The following is a 22021-nucleotide window of genomic DNA, read 5'->3' as shown; positions in this document are numbered from 1 at the left end:
GGGAATGCTTCCAGCTTTTGCCTTTTCAATATGATATTGGCTATGGGTTTGTCCTATGTGGCTCTTATTATTTTGAGTTATAGTCCTTTAATACCTAGTTTATTGAGAGTTTTTAACATGAAAGGATGTTGAATTTTATTGAAGGCTTTTTGTGCATCTATTGAGATAATCATGTTGTTTTTGTCTTTAGTTCTGTTTATGTGCTTAATTACATTTATTGATTTGCGTATGTTTAGCCAGCCTTGCATCCCAAGGATGAAGCTGATTTGATCATAGTGGATAAGCTTTTGATGATCTGCTGGATTCAGTTTGCCAGTATTTTGTTGAGGATTTTTGCATCAGTGTTCATTAGGTATATTGGCCTCAAATTTTCTTTTTTTGTTGTATCTCTGCCAGATTTTGGTATCAAAATATTGCTGGCCTCATAGAGTGAATTAGATAGAAGTCCCTCCTTTTAATTGGTTCCAAGTAGTTTTAGTAGAAATGGTACCAGCTCTTTTTTTTTATTTAAATGTGTATTTTTTTTATACTTTAAGTTCTAGGGTACATGGGCACCACGTGCAGGTTTGATACATATTTATATATGTGCCATGTTGGTGTGCTGCACCCATTAACTCCTCATTTACATTAGGTATATCTCCTAATGATATCTCTCCCCACTCCCCCCACCCCACGACAGGCCCCAGTGTGTGATATTCCCCTTCCTGTGTCCAAGTGTTCTCATTGTTCAATTCCACCTATGAGTGAGAACATGCGGTGTTTGGTTTTTTGTCCACGCGATAGTTTGCTGAGAATGATGGTTTCTAGCTTCATCCATGTCCCTACAAAGGACATGAACCCATCCTTTCTTGTGGCTGCATAGTATTCCATGGTGTATATGTGCCACATTTTCTTAATCCAGTCTATCATTGATGGACATTTGGGTTGGTTCCAAGTCTTTGCTATTGTGAATAGTGCCGCAATAAACATACGTGTGCATGTGTCTTTATAGCAGCATGATTATAATCCTTTGGGTATATAACCAATAATGGGCTGGCTGGGTCAAATGGTATTTCTAGTTCTACATCCCTGAGGAATCGCCACACTGTCTTCCACAATGGTTGAACTAGTTTACAGTCCCACCAACAGTGTAAGAGTGTTCCTATTTCTCCACATCCTCTCCAGCACCTGTTGTTTCCTGACTTTTTAGTGATCGCCATTTTAACTGGTGTGAATAGTATCTCATTGTGGTTTTGATTTGCATTTCTCTGATGGCCAGTGATGATGAGCATTTTTTCATGTGTTTTTTGGCTGCATAAATGTCTTCTTTTGAGAAGTGTCTGTTCATATCCTTTGCCCACTTTCTGATGGGGTTGTTTTTTTCTTGTAAATTTGTTTGAGTTCTTTGTAAATTCTGGATATTAGTGCTTTGTCAGATGGGTAGATTGTAAAAATTTTCTCCCATTTGGTAGGTTGCCTGTTCACTCTGATGGCAGTTTCTTTTGCTGTGCAGAAGCTCTTTAGTTTAATTAGATCCCATTTGTCAATTTTGGCTTTTGTTGCCATTGCTTTTGGTGTTTTAGTCATGAAGTCCTTGCCCATGCCTATGACCTGAATGGTATTGCCTAGGTTTTCTTCTAGGGTTTTTATGGTTTTAGGTCTAACATGTAAGTCTTTAATCCATCTTGAATTAATTTTAGTATAAGGTATAAGGAAGGGATCCAGTTTCAGCTTTCTACGTATAGCTAGCTGGTTTTCCGAGCACCATTTATTAAATAGGGAATTTTTTCCCCATTTCTTGTTTTTGTCAGGTGTTTCAAAGATCAGATGGTTGTAGATGTGTGGTATTATTTCTGAGGGCTCTGTTCTGTTCCATTGGTCTATATCTCTGTTTTGGTACCAGTACCATGCTGTTTTGGTTACTGCAGCCTTGTAGTATAGTTTGAAGTCAGGTAGTGTGATGCCTCCAGCTTTGTTCTTTTTGCTTAGGATTGTCTTGGCAATGCGGGCTCTTTTTTGGTTCCATATGAACTTTAAAGTGGTTTTTTCCAATTCTGTGAAGAAAGTCATTGGTAGCTCGATGGGGATGGCATTGAATCTATAAATTACCTTGGGCAGTATGGCCATTTTCACGATATTGATTCTTCCTACCCATGAGCATGGAATGTTCTTCCATTTGTTTGTGTCCTTTTTTATTTCATTGAGCAGTGGTTTGTAGTTCTTCTTGAAGAGGTCCTTCACATCTCTTGTAAGTTGGATTTCTAGGTGTTTTATTCTCTTTGAAGCAATTGTGAATGGGAATTCACTCATGATTTGGCTCTCTGTCTGTTATTGGTGTAGAGACATGCTTGTGATTTTTGCACATTGATTTTGTATCCTGAGACTTTGCTGAAGTTGCTTATCAGCCTAAGGAGATTTTGGGCTGAGACAATGTGGTTTTCTAAATATACAATCATGTCATCTGCAAACAGGGACAATTTGACTTCCTCTTTTCCTAATTGAATACCCTTTATTTCTTTCTCCTACCTGATTGCCCTGAGCAGAACTTCCAACACTATGTTGAATAGGAGTGGTGAGAGAGGGCATCCTTGTCTTGTGCCAGTGTTCAGAGTGAATGCTTCCAGTTTTTGCCCCTTCAGTATGATAAGGGCTGTGGGTTTGTCATAAATAGCTCTTATTATTTTGAGATACATCCCATCAATACCTAATTTATTGGGAGTTTTTATCATGAAGGGCTGTTGAATTTTGTCAAAGGCCTTTTCTGCATCTATTGAGATAACCACCTGGTTTTTCTGTTTGGTTCTGTTTATATGCTGAATTACATGTACTCATTTGTGTATGTTGAACCAGCCTTGCATCCCAGAGATGAAGCCCACTTGATCATGATGGATAAGCTTTTTGATGTGCTGCTGGATTCGGTTTGCCAGTATTTTATTGAGGATTTTTGTATCGATGTTCATCAGGCATATTGGTCTAAAATTCTCTTTTTTTGCTGTGTCTCTGTCAGGCTTTGGTATCAGGATGATGCTGGCCTCATAAAATGAGTTAGGGAAGATTCCGTCTTAGTTTCTATTGATTGGAATAGTTTCAGAAGGAATGCTAACAGCTCCACCTTGTACCTCTGGTCGAATTCGGCTGTGAATCCGTCTGGTCCTGGACTTTTTTTGGTTGGGAGGCTATTAATTATTGCTTCAATTTCAGAGCTTATTATTGGTCTATTCAGGGATTCGACTTCTTCCTGATTTAGTCTTGGGAGGGTGTATGTGTCCAGGAATTTATCCATTTCTTCTAGATTTTCTAGTTTGTTTGTGTAGAGGTGTTTATAGTATTCTCTGACAGTAGTTTGTATCTCTGTGGGATCGGTGGTGATACCCCCTTATCATTTTTTATTGCGTCTATTTGATTCTTCTCTCTTTTCTTCTTTATTATTCTTGCTAGTGGTCTATCAATTTTGTTGATCTTTTCAAAAAACCAGCTCCTGGCTTCATTGATTTTTTGAAGGGTTTTTTGTGTCTCTATCTCCTTCAGTTCTGCTCTGATCTTAGTTCTTGCCTTCTGCTAGCTTTTGAATGTGTTTGCTCTTGCTTTTCTAGTTCTTTTAATTGTGATGTTAGCGTGTCCGTTTTAGAACTTTCCTGTTTTCTCTTGTGGGCATTTAGTGCTATAAATTTCCCTCTACACACTGCTTTGAATGTGTCCCAGAGATTCTGGTATGTTGTGTCTTTGTTCTCATTGGTTTCAAAGAGCATCTTTATTTCTGCCTTTATTTTGTTATGTACCCAGTAGTCATCCAGGAGCAGGTTGTTCAGTTTCCAGGTAGTTAAGCAGTTTAGAGTGAGTTTCTTAATCTTGAGTTCTAGTTTGATTGCACTGTGGTCTGAGAGATAGTTTGTTACAATTTCTGTTTTTTTGCATGTGCTGAGGAATGTTTTACTTCCAATTATGTGGTCAATTTTGGAATAAGTGTGATAAGTGATCTTTTCACACAGTCCCATATTTATTGGAGACTTTGTTCATTTATTTTTACTCTTTTTTCTCTAACTTCTCTTCTGCTTTATTTCATTCAGTTGATCTTAAGTCACTGATACCCTTTCTTCCACTTGATCAAATTGGCTGCTTAAGCTTGTGTGTCACGTAGTTCTTATGCCATGGTTTTCAGCTCCATCAGGTCATTTAAGGTCTTCTCTATGCTATTTATTCTAGTTAGCCATTCGTCTAATCTTTTTTCAAGGTTTTTAGCTTCTTTGCGACGGGTTTGAACATCCTCCTTTAACTTGAAGAAGTTTGTTATTACTGATCATCTCAAACCTTCTTCTCTCGACTCATCAAAGTCATTCCCCATCCAGCGTTGTTCCGTTGCTAGGGAGGAGCTGCATTCCTTTGGAGGAGAAGAGGTGCTCTGATTTTTAGAATTTGCAGCTTTTCTGCTCTGGTTTCTCCCCATCCTGATGGTTTTATCTACCTTGGTCTTTGATGATGGTAACGTACAGATGGGGTTTTGGTGTCGATGTCCTTTCTGTTTGTTAGTTTTCCTTCCTGCAGTCAAGACCCTCTGCTGCAGGTCTGTTGGAGTTTGCTGGAGGTCCACTCCAGACCCTGTTTGCCTGAGTATCACCAGCAGAGGCTGCCAAACAGCAAATATTGCAGAATGGCAAATGTTGCTGCCTGATCCTTCCTCTGGAAACTTCCTCTTAGAGGGGCACCTGGCTGTATTCGGTGTCAGTTGGCTCTTACTGGGAGGTGTCTCCCAGTTAGGCCACTCGAGGGTCAAGGACCCACTTGAGGAGGCAGTCTGTCCATTCTCAGGTCTCAAACTCTGTGCTGGGAGAACCACTACTCTCTTCAAAGCTGTCAGGCAGGGACATTTAAGTCTGCCGAAGTTTCTGCTGCCTTTTGTTCAGCTATGCCTTTCCCCCAGAGGTGGAGTCTACAGAGGCAGGCAGGCCTCCTTGAGCTGCCATGGGCTCCACCCAGTTCAAGCTTCCCAGCCACTTTGTTTACCTACTGAAGCCTCAGCAATGGCGGACACCCCTCCCCTAGCCTCACTGCCGTCTTGCAGTTTGATCTCAGACTGCTGTGCTAGCAGTGAGCGAGGCTCCGTGGGCATAGGACCCTCCGAGCCAGGCACAGGATATAATCTCCTGGTGTGCTGTTTTCTAAGACTGTTGGAAAAGCACTGTATTAGGGTTGGAGTGTCCAATTTTCCAGTTACTGTCTGTCATGGCTTTCCTTGGCCAGGAAATGGAATTCCCCGACCCCTTGCACTTCCCACGTGAGGCAATGCCCTGCCCTGCTCCATGGGCTGCACCCACTGTCTGACAAGCCCCAGTGAGATGAACCTGGTACCTCAGTTGGAAATGCAGAAATCACCCATCTTCTGTGTTGCTCACGCTGGGAGCTGTAGACTGGAGCTGTTCCTATTCGGCCGTCTTGGAACCTCCTCCACCTCTGAAGTTTTGTACTTTTGTTTGTTGTTCTTGTCAATTTTAAGGTTTATGCACTTAGCCAGTTTATTTTTAGTCTTTTTTTTTTTTAATTTTTTTCTCTCCATAGGTTTTTGGGGAACAGGTGGTGGTTGGTTACATGAGAAAGTTCTCTAGTGGTGATTTGTGAGATTTTGGTGTACCCATCACCCAAGCAGTATACACTGCACCCAATTTGTTGTATTTTTATGCCTCACCCTCTTCCCACCTTTTCCCTGAGTCCCCAAAGTCCATTGCATCATTCTTATGCCTTTTCATCCTCCTAGCTTAGTCCCACTTATGAATGAGAACATACGATGCTTGGTTTTCCATTTCTGAGTTACTTCACTTAGAATAATAGACTTCAGTCTCATCCAGGTTGCTGTGAATGCCATCAATTCATTCCTTTTTATGTCTGAGTAGTCTTCCATCATATATGTATATACCACAGTTTCTTTATCCAGTTGTTGATTGATGGGCATGTGGGCTGGTTCCACATTTTTGCAATTGTGAATTGTGCTCCTATAGACATGCGTGTGCAAGTATCTTTTTTTGTATAATGACTTCTTTTCCTCTGCGTAGATTCCCAGTAGTGGGATTGATGGATCAATGGTAGTTCTACTTTTAGTTCTCTAAGGACACTCCACGCTATTTTACATAGTGGTTTTTATTTTTAGTCTTTTGTCATGCAAGAATTGAATATTATGGAATTACCTCTATATAATGCCTTAGCTGTATTCCACAATATTTAATACTTAATATAAATTTACTAATTGATAATCTCACGAATATTCTCCTTTAGTTTTATAATGTTTCTCTTTTGCTATTCTGTAAATTGTATATTTTAGTGTAAAGCTAAACCTTATCACTACCTTTTTAAAAATAGGTGGGGAAATAATCACTGAGGAATGGAAGAGGGGAAAACTCAATGAAGTTAAATTTATAAATATATACATGACATAGCAAGGAGTAATATATCATGGATATTACAGACATGTTTCTCTACCTGGTCACAGACATTAATTCGTGTTAATGATTTCTTTACCTCCCATTTTATAATTTCTTTGCCTTAGCTAGGTACTGCTTAACTGTGGTGTTTGAGCCCTTGATGGTTCAATATGCAGAGGGATGCTGTACTCTTCCACTAATTTTTACCACAGAGCACGGTAGTATTATGATATTCTCTGGGGATCTTTTGGGTTCCATTCATGCTTCTTCCTACTCTGTTGTATAGCACCAAAAGTATTTCTGTTGAAGACTTGTAAAAATCATGCCAACCAATGCCAAAACTGCCTCTGTTTTTGTTTGTTTGTTTGCTCAGTGGCAGGGGTAACCTGAACCTGAAATGGCCTCATGGGAATCTCAGCTTCAATATAATTGAATCATATTCTTATCTGTATATGCATGTTTCCCTGGCCTTTGAGCCAGAGTCCTCAAAGATAGAAAGCAAAAAATTTGCAAGTGAGTCATTAGGTGTGAGAATGAGAAGTTGTCTTTTACATTTCTACTTCATGTTTCTGGACCCATGTATTGTGGCTATGGGAGAAACATAACTTCATATTAGTTACTGGTTCAGGATAATTGTCACAATTTGTGGATTGCCCCATCCTTAAAAAAGCTAGTATAACAAAGTCTTCTATAGTCTTGTCTATTGTTCTATACAGTCTGTTGCTCTTGGTGATGAAGTAATTAGTAAGATCGGTTGATCTGTGAGTGTCAGCTCCTTATCTTCCTTCTTTGTGTTTAAAATGAATTCCTTGCTCATATTCCAGTTTTGTATGCAAGAGTGTTATGGCAAATCGGGTATTGAATAGTCTACTGAAGGTTATGTTTCCAGAAATGAAGCAGCCAGGGAAAGTAAGTCCAAATCTCATCCTGTTTGTCATGAATGGGGTCAAAAGTATGAACTTGCCTATAGGCAGTTGGCTAATCCACCTGGAGTATGTGTACCACATCCAAGTCTCAGGGTTGCCTACTGCTACCAGTCAGTTCTGATTCAGCAGTTGTGGTGTCAGATCAGCCTTGGTGAGGGAAAGTTCATGAAGTTGAGCTCCTCTATAGCTACTATTTCTTTCACAGCATTCTTTTCAGGATGGCTGGGAAAGTAAACAGATTGAATTTACAGGACACTGGGGACAGTTATGTGGGTGGTGTAGGGTCTAAGGAAAATGGGCTTCTCTTTGCAAGATAATTCACTCAGGTGATGTAATCTCACAGTATGTAAGCAAGGCAAGGATACCCTCATCAGCCGAAAAGGAGGGACTTTTTCTGATGCCAAAAGAAGGTTTACTAGGGGTGGAGCTCAGACTTTCCTAAGTTATCCCATGTCTTTCTTCTGTCTCCATTCTGATTCACAGGTTACCGTTATTTTTATGTCATTACCCTGCCTTTTATCTTAATTTTAATGAAAAGGCCGTGAATTCAACTGATCTTGTAATTCAGCAATCCTTAGGATCAAAACTTGTTTGATTTTTGGCTATATGAGTGATGAAGCTGAAAGAGAAAATGAACTCTTGCATGAGCATCAGGAAAGTGAGCATTAAGCTTTTTGCAGTCCTGGTTTCCTGATTAGATATTATTCTTCCAAGTAGTATTTTGTATATATCAAATTGTCTCAATCATCTGTCAAAGTCAAATAAAAATATCGAGACAAATCTCTAAACAAAGCATTTTATTTGGAAGGCCAGGCATATTGGCACATACCTGTAGTCTTGGCTCCTTGGGAGGCTGAGGCAGGAGGATTGCTTGAGCCCAGGAGTTCGAGGCCATAGTGCACTATGATCATGCCTGTGAATAGGCACTACTCTCCAGCCTGGGAAACATAGCAAGACTCTGCCTCCTTAAAAAAAAAAAGTTTTATTTAGGAAAGCAGAATGGCCATTCAGGGCATACACACAGACAGGGTAGTCTTCTTTGTGTCCGAAGAAGAAACAGAAGGTTGGGGTTTTATTAGAGAAATGTTACATATTATTTTGAAAGAAAACTTACTAATGCTAGTGAAGTTTTTGAGAGCTGGCAAGCTCTGATTGGTTGGGTGAGTGATGGCAGTAGGTAAAACTGTTCTTAAAGTCATGGCAGTTCATTTCAGCAGCTACTAGGTAAAACTAGTCTTTTTTTTTTTTTTTTTGAGACAGAGTCTCACTCTGTCGCCCAGGCTGGAGTGCAAATGACACAATCTTGGCTTACTGCCACCTCTGCCTCCCGGGTTCAAGTGATTCTCCTGCCTCAGCCTCCTGAGTAGCTGGGATTACAAGGCACGCACCACCAAGCCTGGCTAATTTTTGTATTCTTAGTACAGTTGGAGTTTTACCATGTTGGCCAGGCTGGTCTCAAACTCTTGACCTCAGGTGCTCCACCCACCTCGGCCTCCCAAAGTTATAGCAGGCCATTTTGGCAGCTGGCTTGTGATATAACCGTTGGACAGGTGCTTTGTGCCTGAGTGTTTCTCTCCTCCCCTGACCCAGTCTCTTGACATTAATTTAGTTGGGTATGCCAAGATAATTCCAATTCATGTAACCAATTTTTATATATCCATTCTACATCTGCTAGATTTGTTAACTCTTAGTTAAAGGGAGAATCAGTAGATCAGCAGTACCTGGAAGATTTCTTGCTTTTGAGCATACAGGCCAAGGGTTTTTAAAAAAAGTTTGCCTATTAATTTGTTCATTTGTTTGTTCATCCATTTATTTAATTCATTCTATGACCTCATTCTTGGTCTATTTACCAAAGCTTTTCTCAAACTCAATCTCATGCTTTTCTCTAGGATGGAGACAATATTAGACTGTGCTTCTAGTTATGCATATTTTATTTATAAGTGTTATAGGAACCTTGACATTATCATAACCAGAGAGGGTTAGAGATCTGGGGCTTCGGTTAGATGAAAGTGGGAATTGAAAGGGAATTAGCGTGGGTGCCCACTATAGCAAGGTTGTGAGAGTTGTTGAGAGTCAGCTGCTAAGGAACAGTAGGAAAGATGTGAGCACGTTATGGACTGTTGGGTGGAGTTGGTACAGCATTAGACAGCTAAGAAGGAGAAACTCAGTGTCCTAAATTGTCACATTATGGCATGGAATGAAAAACAGGTACTTTCTGGGGTTATAGTTTCTTGCCTGTGTTACAGCACCACTTTCTAACTGGTCTCCCTGTTTCTATCCATGTTCCCCTGCAGTTTATAGGGCAACATAACTGCCAGAGTTGTTCTTTAAAAATATGTTAGATCATGTCACTCCTCTGCTTAAAACCTTCCAGCGACTCCCATCTCACGCAGAGCAAACATCAAAGTTCTTATAAAGGCTTACAAGTTTTATGATGTGGCTTCCTGTCACCCTGTAACCTTCAGTGACACTGGTTTTCTTGCTTTTATTCAGTCATTTCAGGTATGTTCCTGCCTTGAGGCTTCTATTGTTTCTTATGCTTGGGATTAGCTTTGTCACTTCCTTCAGGCCTTTTCTGAAATCTTCTCAGTGAAACATACCTTGACTACAGTATTTACTTCTGCCTCCTTCCTTCCCTTCACTGACTTAAAACTGGATGCTCCCACAGGGCAGTGGGGAGTGGGGGATGAGGAGGGATTGGTTAATGGGTACCGAAATACCGCTAGATAGAATAAGATCTAGTGGTTTGATAGCACAACAGGATGACTATAGCTAACAATAATTTATTGTATATTTCAAAATAGCTAGAAGAGAAGATTTAGAATGTTCTCAGTACAAAAAAATCATAAATATTTGAGGTGATGGATATTCCGTTTACCAAGATTTTCTCATTACACATTGCGTGCTTATATCAGAATATTACATGTACCCCATAAATATGTGTAACTATTATACATCCATAAAAAATCAAAATAAAAATAAGCACTGCGTGGGAAATTTAAAAAAAGACTACCGTCCCTGGAAATTGACTGTAGCTGCTACCAAGTTGTTGTTTTTTCAGTCTTTGCTTCTTTAAGTCATTGGTTTCCTTTTCTAAGTCTGGGTTGAAAGGAGTTTAGGTCATAGCCCTGTGTTCCCCAGATGCAGGAAGAGTGATAAATCAAGTATCCATCATTTTACACTCACATAATGGAAAACAGTCTGTCTGTACATTCCGCCTAGGGGAAGGGGATTATGAGGCAGAACAGAGAAGGAAAAAAATAATCCCACAATTGTCTGTAACACTGCCATTTACTTCTTTTGGGATTCCTATTATCAGTAGATGAGAGTTTTTCCACCTCTCTCCCATGTACTCTTAAGTACTCGTAGATACTTTGGGACTCTTTTTTTTCCCCTGACCTGCATTCTAGAGAGATTTCATCAGTACTGTCTTGCAACTGTTTTCTTTTGAATTCTTTCTAACATGTATCCTCTCTATTGAGGTTTCCTTTTTTCACTGGCAATATTTTTGTGCGATTTTATTGTGATTATATATATATATATATATAAAATATATAAAGTTTACCATTTCAACTCTTTAAGTGTACAATCCAGTGGCATCAAATACATTCACAATGTTGTGCAGCCGTCATCACAATTCATCTCCAGAACTTTTTCATTATCGCCAAAAGAATCTCTGTCCCTGTTAAACAGTTACTCCCATTCTCCCTCTACCCAGCCCCTGGTAATCTCTATTCTACTTCTGTCTCTATGAATTTTCATATTCTAGGTACCTAATATAAATGGAATAATAACATTTGTCTTTTTGTATCTGGCATATTTCACTAGCATAGTGCTTTCATGATTCATCTATGTTGTAGAATGTATTAGAATTTCATTCCTTTTTAATGTTGAATAATATTCCATTGCACTTACATATACCACATTTAATTTTTCCATTCATCTGTTGATGGACACTTGGGTGTTAATAGTTTTCGTTTGCAAGTTTCCTAGTTGATTCTATTGCATATCATTGGTTCTTGTTTTATTTGTGCTTGGTTTTGTTTCATACTTTTTCCTTTCTGAAATGGGAGTGATTCTTTTCATTTCTGTAAGCATCCTAAACATTTAAAAATGTTTATCAGGCCATTTCATAAAGTTAATTTTATCTGAAAAGGATTTACAGATGGTTCCCAGCGTATGATGGTTTGCCTTAAGATTTTTCTACTTTACAGTGCTGCGAAAGTGATATGCATTCAGTAGAAACCATACTTTGGGTACCTGTACAACCATTGTGTTTTTCACTGTCAGTACAGTGTTCAACAAGTTATATGAAATATTTAACACTTTATTATAAAATATGCTTTTTGTTAGATGATTCTGCCATATGTTCTGAGCACGTTCAAGGGAGGATAGGCTAAGCTATGGATGTTTGGCAGGTTAAATGCATCTTTGACTTCATGATATTTTCAACTTACAGTGGGTTTGTGAGGATGTAACCCTGTTGTAAGTCGAACAGCATTGTGTTATTTTTAAGCCTTTGAACATTATAGAGTCTTCATGTGTTGTGGAATTTGGTTTTCAGAAGCGGATGATTTTGTTTCCCCTCTCTGTTTCTCCCTCTGAGCATATCTGTGTAGTGCTTGAGCAGTCACTGCCATCTGTCCCCTAACCTCCAGTGTGGAACCAGGTCCTTCAACAGCATTTTAGAGCTTCTTCCCCACAGTGACACTGGGGCTGTGGTAGATTCTGACCCTTGGCTGAAGTGGGGAGGGGGCTGCTTAAGGTCCAGTCTCCTTAGTCCTGCAGCTTGCTAAAAACCATAGTCCCAAATGAGGTTTAATAGCAGTTGGTATTGTGCCTCATGTTGGCCTTCTTTTCCGAAACTTCAACCAGTGAATCTGGCCTTGGTTCTCATGTCATTTTGAGCACTTTTTTGTCCTTGTCATCTCTCTAAGTTCCTAGTCACCAGTGCTGGCTTTTGACTTCAGAGTCTAGAAGACCTGTGATTTCACACTGGTTCACTGCTGTGTTTTTGTTGTCGTCGTTGTTCTGTTGCTGCTATGCTGAGATATTTATTTTATTTTGGAGCTCAAAAATATTTATATTTTACCTATAATTGCTGTGTCTTTGGAGCTGAGGAAATATGTCAGAATAAGAACTTACTGAGCTATTTTGATAAGACATCTGTAAAAAATATAAAGTACAATATAAAATCTAGCTGATTTTGACATTTTATTCTAGAAACTCTTTGCTTAATTGTAAGCAATGAAAATTAAAGATTAAGAGTCAACAATAGCTACCATTTATTAAATATCCTATATACTAATCATTTTATTTGACACTTCACACTTACTACATCGCACTTTGGTATCCCAGATTCATAGTGGAATTATCCACTTATTTCCAATGAGGAAGGCAAAGCTTTGAGAGTTCAAATACCTTTACCAAAGTAGCTTAGCTAGGAAGTGAGGAAACTAGCAGTTGAGGCCAAATTATTATAAGTCCTGCATCTTAGAACTTTAAAATAGGAACAATCTAAGTTTTTTTATAGATCTTAATGATTAAAGTAGCTAAAGACCTAATAGATTAAACTCCAAGAAAATTATATTTTACTTTGTCTTGCATATCATTTCTGCATTAATCTTACTAAAACACAACACTCCTTTAATATCACTCATGTTTCCCTATTTCCATAGTGTCAAGTTTAAAGTCTCACAGCCTTGTAGTGAGTGCAGAAGTCCAGATCCACATCCCCCCGACTTGGACGGCTGCAGCCTCGCTGGTGCAAGTCTCCTGCCTGCTCCCTGCCCCCAAGAGCCCAGGGAGACCCAGGTCCACAACCCTGACTTGGGCGGCTGCAGCTGTGCCCAAAACGGTGGCGCTGCTACCTACTCCTGGCCCCCTGGAGCATGCAGCCCTGCTGCACTCCCTCACAGCCTGGGCCCCAGCCCAGGTCCTTGCTGGGCCCAGGCCAGTGTCCAGGGCAGAGGCAACGTCTCCCCAGGCTCCCTTGGTGGCTCCAGTGCTCAGGGGCAGCCCAGAGCTCCCCCTCACCTGGGTTGGGGCCCTGCCCAGGGTGGGCACCTCTGGGAGTGGATCACAGGCCTCGGGCCAGCAATTGGGAGTGATACCGTGCAGACCCATATGGGGCAGACCCTGGGGATGCGACCCTGGACGGGCCTGTGCAGACAGCCTCTTCCAGAGGCGCAGGAACCCAGTGCTCTCTGCGGGGTGGGCATGGCGATCGTACGGCTGGCTGATCCCCGAAGTGGGCACCACTCTCACTTCCCCCGAAGCGTGGCCCCAAGCACTGCCTCCTCCCTTCACCCTCCCTGCAGCAGTGGCAGGAGAGGGCAGTGACTTGGGGACAGGGTCTGGAGCCACAGAGGCTCCGCTCCTGGGGGTGGGTCCTGCCCGGCTGTGTAAGGGTGAGGGCGGTGCAGTCGGCTGCCTCCTGGAGGTAGGGCACGGGAGACTCACCACAGCTATTGCTGCTCCTGCAGCCACTCCTGCTGCTACCGCCCATGCCTCCCCACTACAGACGGCCTGCTGCTGCCATCAGTAGCATGAATTATCTTTAATATGCCTTGCTCATTATTTTCTCTATACCACTTTTTATAGCATAGTACAGTGTTTAGGGCCCTCTCTCCACCTGCTTGCCTTTCAGACCCAAGCGTTTTCTAGGAACTTCACCTTCTTCATGAATCTTTATCTGACTGCAGCAGTTCACAGTGAACCTCCTTTTTTAGAACATTAGGTGTTATAGTTCATGTCACACATTTAGCACCTATTTGTGCTTTATGTTTAAGTTTTGTTACTAAGATTGTGATTTCCCTGATTGTTTCTATACATCTCCTAATGATCTCTGCAGCATTCTTAAGATGTGGTATATGGAAATAACTTCAGAAATTTCAACTTATAACCAGTAGCTTGAAGAAATAAAGGATGTCTTCTCATTCAATTTGAATTTGTATAGCAATTCATTATGACTTTCTTCTCAGATATGACATTTATCATTAGCTTACTCCTTTTCATCTGAGAAGATCAATATGACCTATTTCAAAAAATTAAAGTAAATTAAACCATAGTTATTTTCCTGCTCCCATCTTCCCCAAATACTCAGCCATGCTAATTACCACAATATTTGGGGTGGGGTGAGAAAAGTGAGTCTCTTGGGCAGTGTCTGACGTGGCTGGTGGAGCCGGGTGCCTAATCATTGTGCTTTCCGCTGTGAGAGAAGTTGCAGGATTATGGAGTTTCTCTTGTTGAGCTGTACTGCTTTGTGGGAGGGGTGATGCAGGTAAAATGAAACTTTCTTCTTACCCTCTTCACTGCATCTATTCTGGATTTTTTGCCTCAGTGGTGTACTGAAACTTGTCTGCTGGATTCCTAGACTCCCACAAAGGTACTCTTGTCCATGGGTTGTGGTCAAAATTGATGCTTCTTGGGGGCATATGACAGTAGAAAGCAGCTCTTCTGCCATCTTGCTGATATTACCTTTGTCATATTTTACTCTTAACAAGCCCTTGATGAAAGCTTTTATATTAATGAGCTTGTAAATTTTTTGGATATAGATAATGCCATAGCATTATTTCAGGGTGACTTTTTGTAATCTGCTGTGGTAAGTCACACAAAATAAGAACACAGTAAAACTGTAAGACATAATCAGATAACTTATATATTCATTGATGCTCAATATTAATGCACTGAGTCGTCTTTAAACACAGTGGTGCTTTGTCAGCTGTCTTCTTGTGGAAATAATACTTGATGCTAATTTTTTCAGATGGATGATATTCCTCTTGGCTAATAAATGGGTATAAGTTACCTCAAAATATCAGTATATTAAATCTTTGGTCATAGAAAGTTTGTATTAACCCTCAACATTGGTGTGGACATTATAGAAATATTATCAAGTTAGTCCCCCTGCTTCCAGTAACTTTTCATTCAGGTTACTTCTGTTAAGATCTGGAATTTTTATTGTCTTTTGAAAAGGTCCTATGAGAGCTGGTCCCAGTCATACCAGCTTTTTTTCATCTTGGATGTGTGAAATTATTTTCCAACTCCATGACATCTTGCATACTTTTCTCATTTCCAGGTGGCACCATAACTGGTTTTCTCCCTCCCCAAACGCTTTTCATGTCATGATTTTTTTGCATGTATTGGGCCTTGACACTTCTTCAGAGAAGAGTTCATTGATCTGCTCATTGTAAATTGTATACCACAGCTAAACTCTTTCATTGTACTTGTATTAGTCTGTTCTCATGCTGCTAATAAAGACATATGTGAGACTGGGTAATTTATAAAGAAGAGATTTAATGGACTCACAGTTCCACGTGGCTAGGGAGACCTCACAATCATGGCGGAAGGCAAAGGAGGAGCAAAGTCACATCTTACATGGCAGCAGACAAGAGAGCATGTGCTGGGGAACTCCTCTTTAAAAAACCATCAGATATTGTGAGACTTATTCACTATTATGAGAACAGCCTGGGAAAGACCCACCCCGATGATTCAATTACCTCTCTCTGGGTCTCTGCCACAACACATGGGAATTATGAGAGCTACAAGTCAAGATGAGATTTTAGTGGAGACACAGCCAAACCATATCAGTACCTTTTCATTTTCATTTTAGATTTATTACTGTCCATGTCTGTCTGATTCCCTATCCAGACCAAGAGCTCTCTGAAGATAGAAATCCTGTTCATTTTTGTTCACTGATAAATTTTTGACAGTTAGCACAGGGACTGGCATTATAGTGGATGCTGCTTATGAAGTAGTCAGAGAGAATCCAAGCACCTTTCTGTTACCAGGTTCAGAATTCCTCTACCAGACTTAGAATTCCTCTGCTGACATTATGTTGCAGGAAAATACAATACCAGTGTAAGGGAGTATGCATTAAACTTTTCAAAGTTTAATTGTGTGGGTTCCTCCCTGCCACAACCCCCCACATTTTTCCAGATCTTTTTTTTTAACCAAGGGTATGAGCAAACTTTCAAACAGAAAAATGTTAAAGGTTATAAATAATTTTAAAAAATTAATCTGAGCAAGACTTGGATAGTATCATGGTTTTTCATTGAAGGAAAAAAGCTTAGAGACTGTTCTTAAAAAAGTGTGTTTTAAGGATAGTATTTATAAAAGTAAAATTGAGGACTTATACAGTAAAACCCAAATCTCTTTACTTTAATTCAGTTCTCTGTCACTGTTGCTGTATATCATTATAAAAAGGTCTTTGATCAATTAGATATACTTTTTTATTTGCATAAATTTAAAATTTGAGTTAAAGAAGTAGAAAAAGACAAGAGACAGTTTGCCGAGATTTTTTTCAGAGATAATGTGGCCGTCTTTTGTGGCTCTGGTTCTAGGCAGTATGAAACTGTGGTTCCACTTGAAGATTCTATTGTGACTGAAGTTACAGCAACTCTACAAGAATGGGCAAGTTTGTGGAAACAGTTGTATGTGGTAAGTAGTTGATTACTGGTTTATTGGATCATTAAAGTTTAGTGTACCAAGTAAAAATATTAAACTATGCTAAGTATGCAGTTTTAGATTTCTGAATATTTACAGTTTATCAAACATACGTTCTTAATATTTACTGAAACATAGCAGACTGAGTTTTTTCAACCTGAGGAGAACACATTATTATTCATATGCCTGTAGTTTCTCTCCTCCAGTCACTGGAATATGTTACACAACACCAGGGATCTTAGCTGTCTTACTCATTGTTGTGTCCCCAGATGCTTTCATAAAACAGATATTTACAGAACAAATGAACCAACTTGAGACTTATTTATTTTTATCTTTTGTGAACCCAGTGGTGGGTATAAAGGCCGATAAATTGTGTTAACAGTTTTTAACAGCTACTAAGCTTCAAGGATATGTCATATCTGACACTTTGCTGGCCCAACAAATTAATAGAAAATCGAATAAAAGCCAGGCATGATGGCTCACACCTGTAATCCTAGTGCTTTGGGAAGCTGAGGCAGGAGGACTGCTTAAGGCCAGGAGTTTGAAACCACCTTGGGGGCCACCATCTCTGCACAAAATAAAAAATTTAGTTGGGTGTGGTGGTGTGTGCCTGTAGTCCTAGCTACTTGGGAGGCTAAGGAGTGAGACCTTGATTCTTAAAGAAAAAAAAGTAATAGAAACCTAATAAAAAAGTAATAAACTTTTCAGGAAACTTAGAAAGTAGAGAGCGATAAGACGTAAAAATAATCATAATATCTACACTAAAAGTAAGTGACAGGGTTTGGGCTCTGGACAATATGGAGTAAACACATTTTATTTTACTTCTTCTAATCACAACAAAAAGCCCTGGATAAAACACATAATTCACCAACTGGAAAACTCTGAAAGTTAGAAGAAAGAGAATGAACTGCCAAGGGATTGGCAGTTTGGGGGCTCAAGGATCAAATGAATTCTCTCTCTCTCTTTTTTTCTCCTTTCTGTACCTTCATATATCCTGACCTGGTCTCTAGAGAGGCACACAACTTGGAAATGCCAGTGGGTAGAAACCAACAAACAAAAGAAAATTAGTGCCAAGGAAAGCCTATTCTGTCTAGCCAAAGGATAGCCCCAAAAGACAGAAACTTTTTTTAGTAATACCTTACTGTTCTCTAAGAGAACAGCACAATAAAAGCTGTATTTCTCTCCTACCCTAACAGGCATTTCAGCAGTGGAATCCATAACCAGTACTGTTTCATACATACATCCTCCCACTCCTACAGTAACAAGGGGATGCCCCTCTCCAGTGGAGTCTGTAGAATGAACTGGAAAAATCTGGAAAAATGTAGGGGCAGGTGGCAGGGAGGAACCCAGAAAATTAAACTTTCACCCCCTACCCTATAGTAATGAAGTGGTGCCCCACCTCAGTGGAATATGAAGTAAAGAGGAGGTAACTTTCCATGGAGAAACCTGTGGTTGGAGCTCTTGATTTCTACTTTCCTTGTTGTGCTCTCCCCAGCTGAGCCTGTGGGCAAGACTCTGACTTCCACCCTCCCTTCCCCGCTGCATTGATGAGGCAGACCCTGTGGGATAGTACCCTGTCTTCCATCCTTGCCCTGCTAAAATGAGGCAGTGCTTGTCCCCACCCAAACTCAAACTGAGGAGATAGTAGGGTGAAGTTATGTCATCTACATAACACAAATGAGGGAAATCAGAAAAGCACTGCAGAGATTTTTATAACTGGATTGACATTCAACCACAGCCCATAAAGGTGAGAAGGTTGCAGTTTTAAGCAGGTTGACTACTTGCTAAAATAGATGATTTAAATAGGAACCAGAGTGTCATAGTATAATAATATTCAGGATATGGCCCAAAATTACTTGTCATATGAAAAATCAGGAAAATAGAAACTCAACAGATGCCAACATTGAGATGACACAGATGTGGAATGATCGACAAGGACTTTTAAACAGCTTTTGTAAAAATGCTTTAACAAGCAATTACAAACACTCTTGAAACAAACAAAAACATAGATGACCTTAGGAACAAAGTGGAAACTATAAAGAACCAAATGAAAATGATAGAACTGAAATATATAATAACCAAAATAAAAAATATTATATGGGTTCAATAGCAGCCTGTAGAAATTATAGAGAAATGAATTGGTCAATTTGAAGATAGTTCACTAGAAATTCTCCAATACAAATAATGGAGAGAAAAATAGAAAAAATGAGCTCTGCTTCCAGAGGCCTGTGGGACAATAACATAAGATGTAGCACTGTAGCCTCAGAATACTAGATAGAGAGGACAGGATGTAGAGTCAAAAAAATTTTTTTTTTTTTTTTTTAAGAAATAATGGCTGAAATTTCCCAGTTTGGCAGAAGACATAACCGTTTTAGATTCAGGAAGCTTAGTGAACTCCAAATGGGAAAACCCCAAAGAAATCTATAGTCAGACACATCATAGTCCAAATTCTGAAAATTAAAGCCAAAGAAGAAATCTTGAAGGTAGCTAGAGGACATTAACACATTACCTGTGTCAGCAATTTGAGTAACAGGTTTCTCATCAGAAAGTATGGCAGACAGGAAGTATCCCATCATTTTTCAACTGCTTAAAGAAAAAAAAAAAACAGATTACCCTGAATTGTGTATCCAGCAAAAATATGCTTCAAGAATGAAGGGATAATCAACCCATATCAGAAGGAGGAAAGCTAAGAAAATTTGTTGACAGCAGATTGGTTCTAAAAGAATGACTATAAAGGAAGTTGCTCAGAAAGAAAGGAAGTGATAACAGGATGCTTGTAACATTAGGAATGAAGAAAGCAATGGAAAGGGTAGATTAATTCTCTCTTCAGTTTTTAAAATTGTTTGATAATACAAAGCAAAAATTATAATGTTGATACAGTTCTCAGTGTATGTTGAATTAATATTTAAGAAAACTGTTGACTGGGTGCGGTGGCTCATGCCTGTAATCCCAGCACTTTGGGAGGCTGAGGTGGGTAGATCACCTGAGGTCAGGAGTTCAAGACTAGCTTGGCCAATGTGGTGAAACCCTGTCTCTACTAAAAATAGAAAAATTAGCCAGGCATGGCAGTGCACGCTTGTATTCCCAGCTACATGGGAGGCTGAAACAGGAGAATCACTTGAACCCAGGAGGCAGAGGTTTTAGTAAGATTGTGCCATTGCACTCCAGCCTGGGCGATGAGAGCAAAACTCCATCTTAAAAAAAAAAAAAAAGACTGTTTTATAAAGTGGAGAGGGAAAAGGACATAAGTTATGATAGGGTAACTACATTCCATTTTAAGTATTAAAACATTCGACTGGGCACGGTGGCTCACGCCTGTAATCCCAGCACTTTGGGAGGCCGAGGCAGGCAGATCACGAGGTCAGGAGGTTGAGATCATCCTAGCTAACACGGTGAAACCCTGTCTCTACTAAAAATACAAAAAAATTAGCTGGGCATGTTGGTGGGTGTCTGTATTCCCAAGCTACTCGAGAGGCTGAGGCAGGAGAATGGCGTGAACCTGGAAGGCGGAGCTTGCAGTGAGCAGAGATGGCACCAGTGCACTCCAGCCTGGGTGACAGAGCGAGACTCTGTCTCGAAAAAATAGCAACAGCAGCAACAAAAAATTAATACTGGTAGGCTGAACAGCTACATATGTATATTGCAATCTCTAGAGCAATCATTAAAATATTACATAAAGTGATATAATAAAAACTAGTGTAAATCAAAATAGAACACTAAAAATGTTAAAGTAACCTACAGAAAAATAAGAAGGGAAATAGAAGCAGGTAAAATAGAGGGAGGAAACACAAAAGTAAATACCAAAATGGCACACTTAAATCCTAATATATGAATGATTACAAGATAGAGTTTAGCAGAATTGTACAATTAAAAAAAACTATATGTTGTTTATATGAAACTCACTTGTCTATATGATGATATAGGGAGGCTAAAGGTTACAGATAGAAAAATATATACTATACAAACATTAATAAAAGAAAAACAGGGTAATTATATTAATAATATGTCATATTATGAATAATTTTTCCTTGAATAATATTAATTATACTAATATAAGAAAAATTCAATACCAGAGCAAAGAAAACTACCAGGGAAAAAGGGACATTACAAAATGATAGAAGGATCAATTCGCTGGGAAGACAAAATAATCTTAATCTAACAGAGGTGCAAAATAAATAAAGCAAAACCTGAAAGAACTGAATGGACCAAAGAGAAAAAAATCACTATTATGGTTGGGGATTAATAACCCGTTATCTTAATAATCCATATAACCACTAGGCAATAGTCATTAGGAATAGGGAAGAACTGAACAATGCAATCAACCATAGGCTCTAATTGAAATTTATAGAATACTTAATAAAATCAGGATACAGATTCTTTTCAAACATGTTCATTCACCAAGATAGACAATATCTTAGTTCATAGAACAAATCTCAACAAGTTTGTAATAATTGAAGTCATGCAAAGGATATTCTAACCATAATGGAAACAAATTAGAAATCAGTAACAAGAAAAAAAGAAAACAAGAAAACCTGAAAAATTAACCCACTACTAAATGATCTGTGTCAAAGAGAAAACTGTAAGAGAAATAAAAGATATATCAAAGTGAATTTTAATGAAAATATATTAAAATTTGTGGGATACTGCAAAAGCATTGTTGAAAGGGAAATGTATGCTTTAAGTCCTAATAATAGGGAAAAAAAAAGCAAGGTTTCAAATCAATGATTGCAGCTCCTGCTCTACTGCAAGAAACTAAAAAAGGACTCCAGCCTAGACATCACAGTGAGACTCTGTCAAAAAGAAAAAAAAATAATAATCCAAAGCAAGCAGAATGAAGGAAAAAATGAGCAGAAATTAATGAAATTAAAAAAATAGAAAAGCAATAGGGAAAATCAAAGCAAAAACTGGTTTATAAAAGATTAACTATTGCAAGGACAAAAAACCAAACACCGCATGTTCTCACTCATAGGTGGGAATTGAACAATGAGAACTCATGGACACAGGAAGGGGAACATCACACTCCGGGGACTGTTGTGGGTTGGGGGGAGGGGGGAGGGACAGCATTAGGAGATATACCTAATGCTAAATGACGAGTTAATGGGTGCAGCAAACCAACATGGCACATAGATACATACGTAACAAACCTGCACATTGTGCACATGTACCCTAAAACCTAAAGTATAAAAAAAAAAGATTAATAAAATTGATGAACACCTACCAAAACTGAAAAAGAAAATGAGGGAAAATACTAATTACCAATAT

At 39.2% G+C, this 22021-nt stretch overlaps 1 protein-coding gene across 4 annotated transcripts in view; it reads left to right on the top strand.

Annotated features, from left to right (window-relative positions):
• The window catches only part of DOCK3 (dedicator of cytokinesis 3), a 649329-nt gene that overhangs the window by 204776 nt on the left and 422532 nt on the right, over window positions 1-22021 (top strand). For all 4 annotated transcript variants that reach the window (XM_032161429.2, XM_032161424.2, XM_058442283.1 and 1 more), the window contains exon 5: window positions 16657-16753. In XM_032161429.2, the coding sequence (XP_032017320.1) occupies window positions 16657-16753 (97 nt within the window). The remainder of the gene's footprint in view (window positions 1-16656; window positions 16754-22021) is intronic.

This window comes from Hylobates moloch, unplaced genomic scaffold (assembly GCF_009828535.3).
Source record: "Hylobates moloch isolate HMO894 unplaced genomic scaffold, HMol_V3 SCAFFOLD_8, whole genome shotgun sequence".
Classification (NCBI taxonomy): Eukaryota; Metazoa; Chordata; class Mammalia; order Primates; family Hylobatidae; genus Hylobates; species Hylobates moloch.
This window is presented reverse-complemented; position numbering and strand designations above follow the sequence as displayed.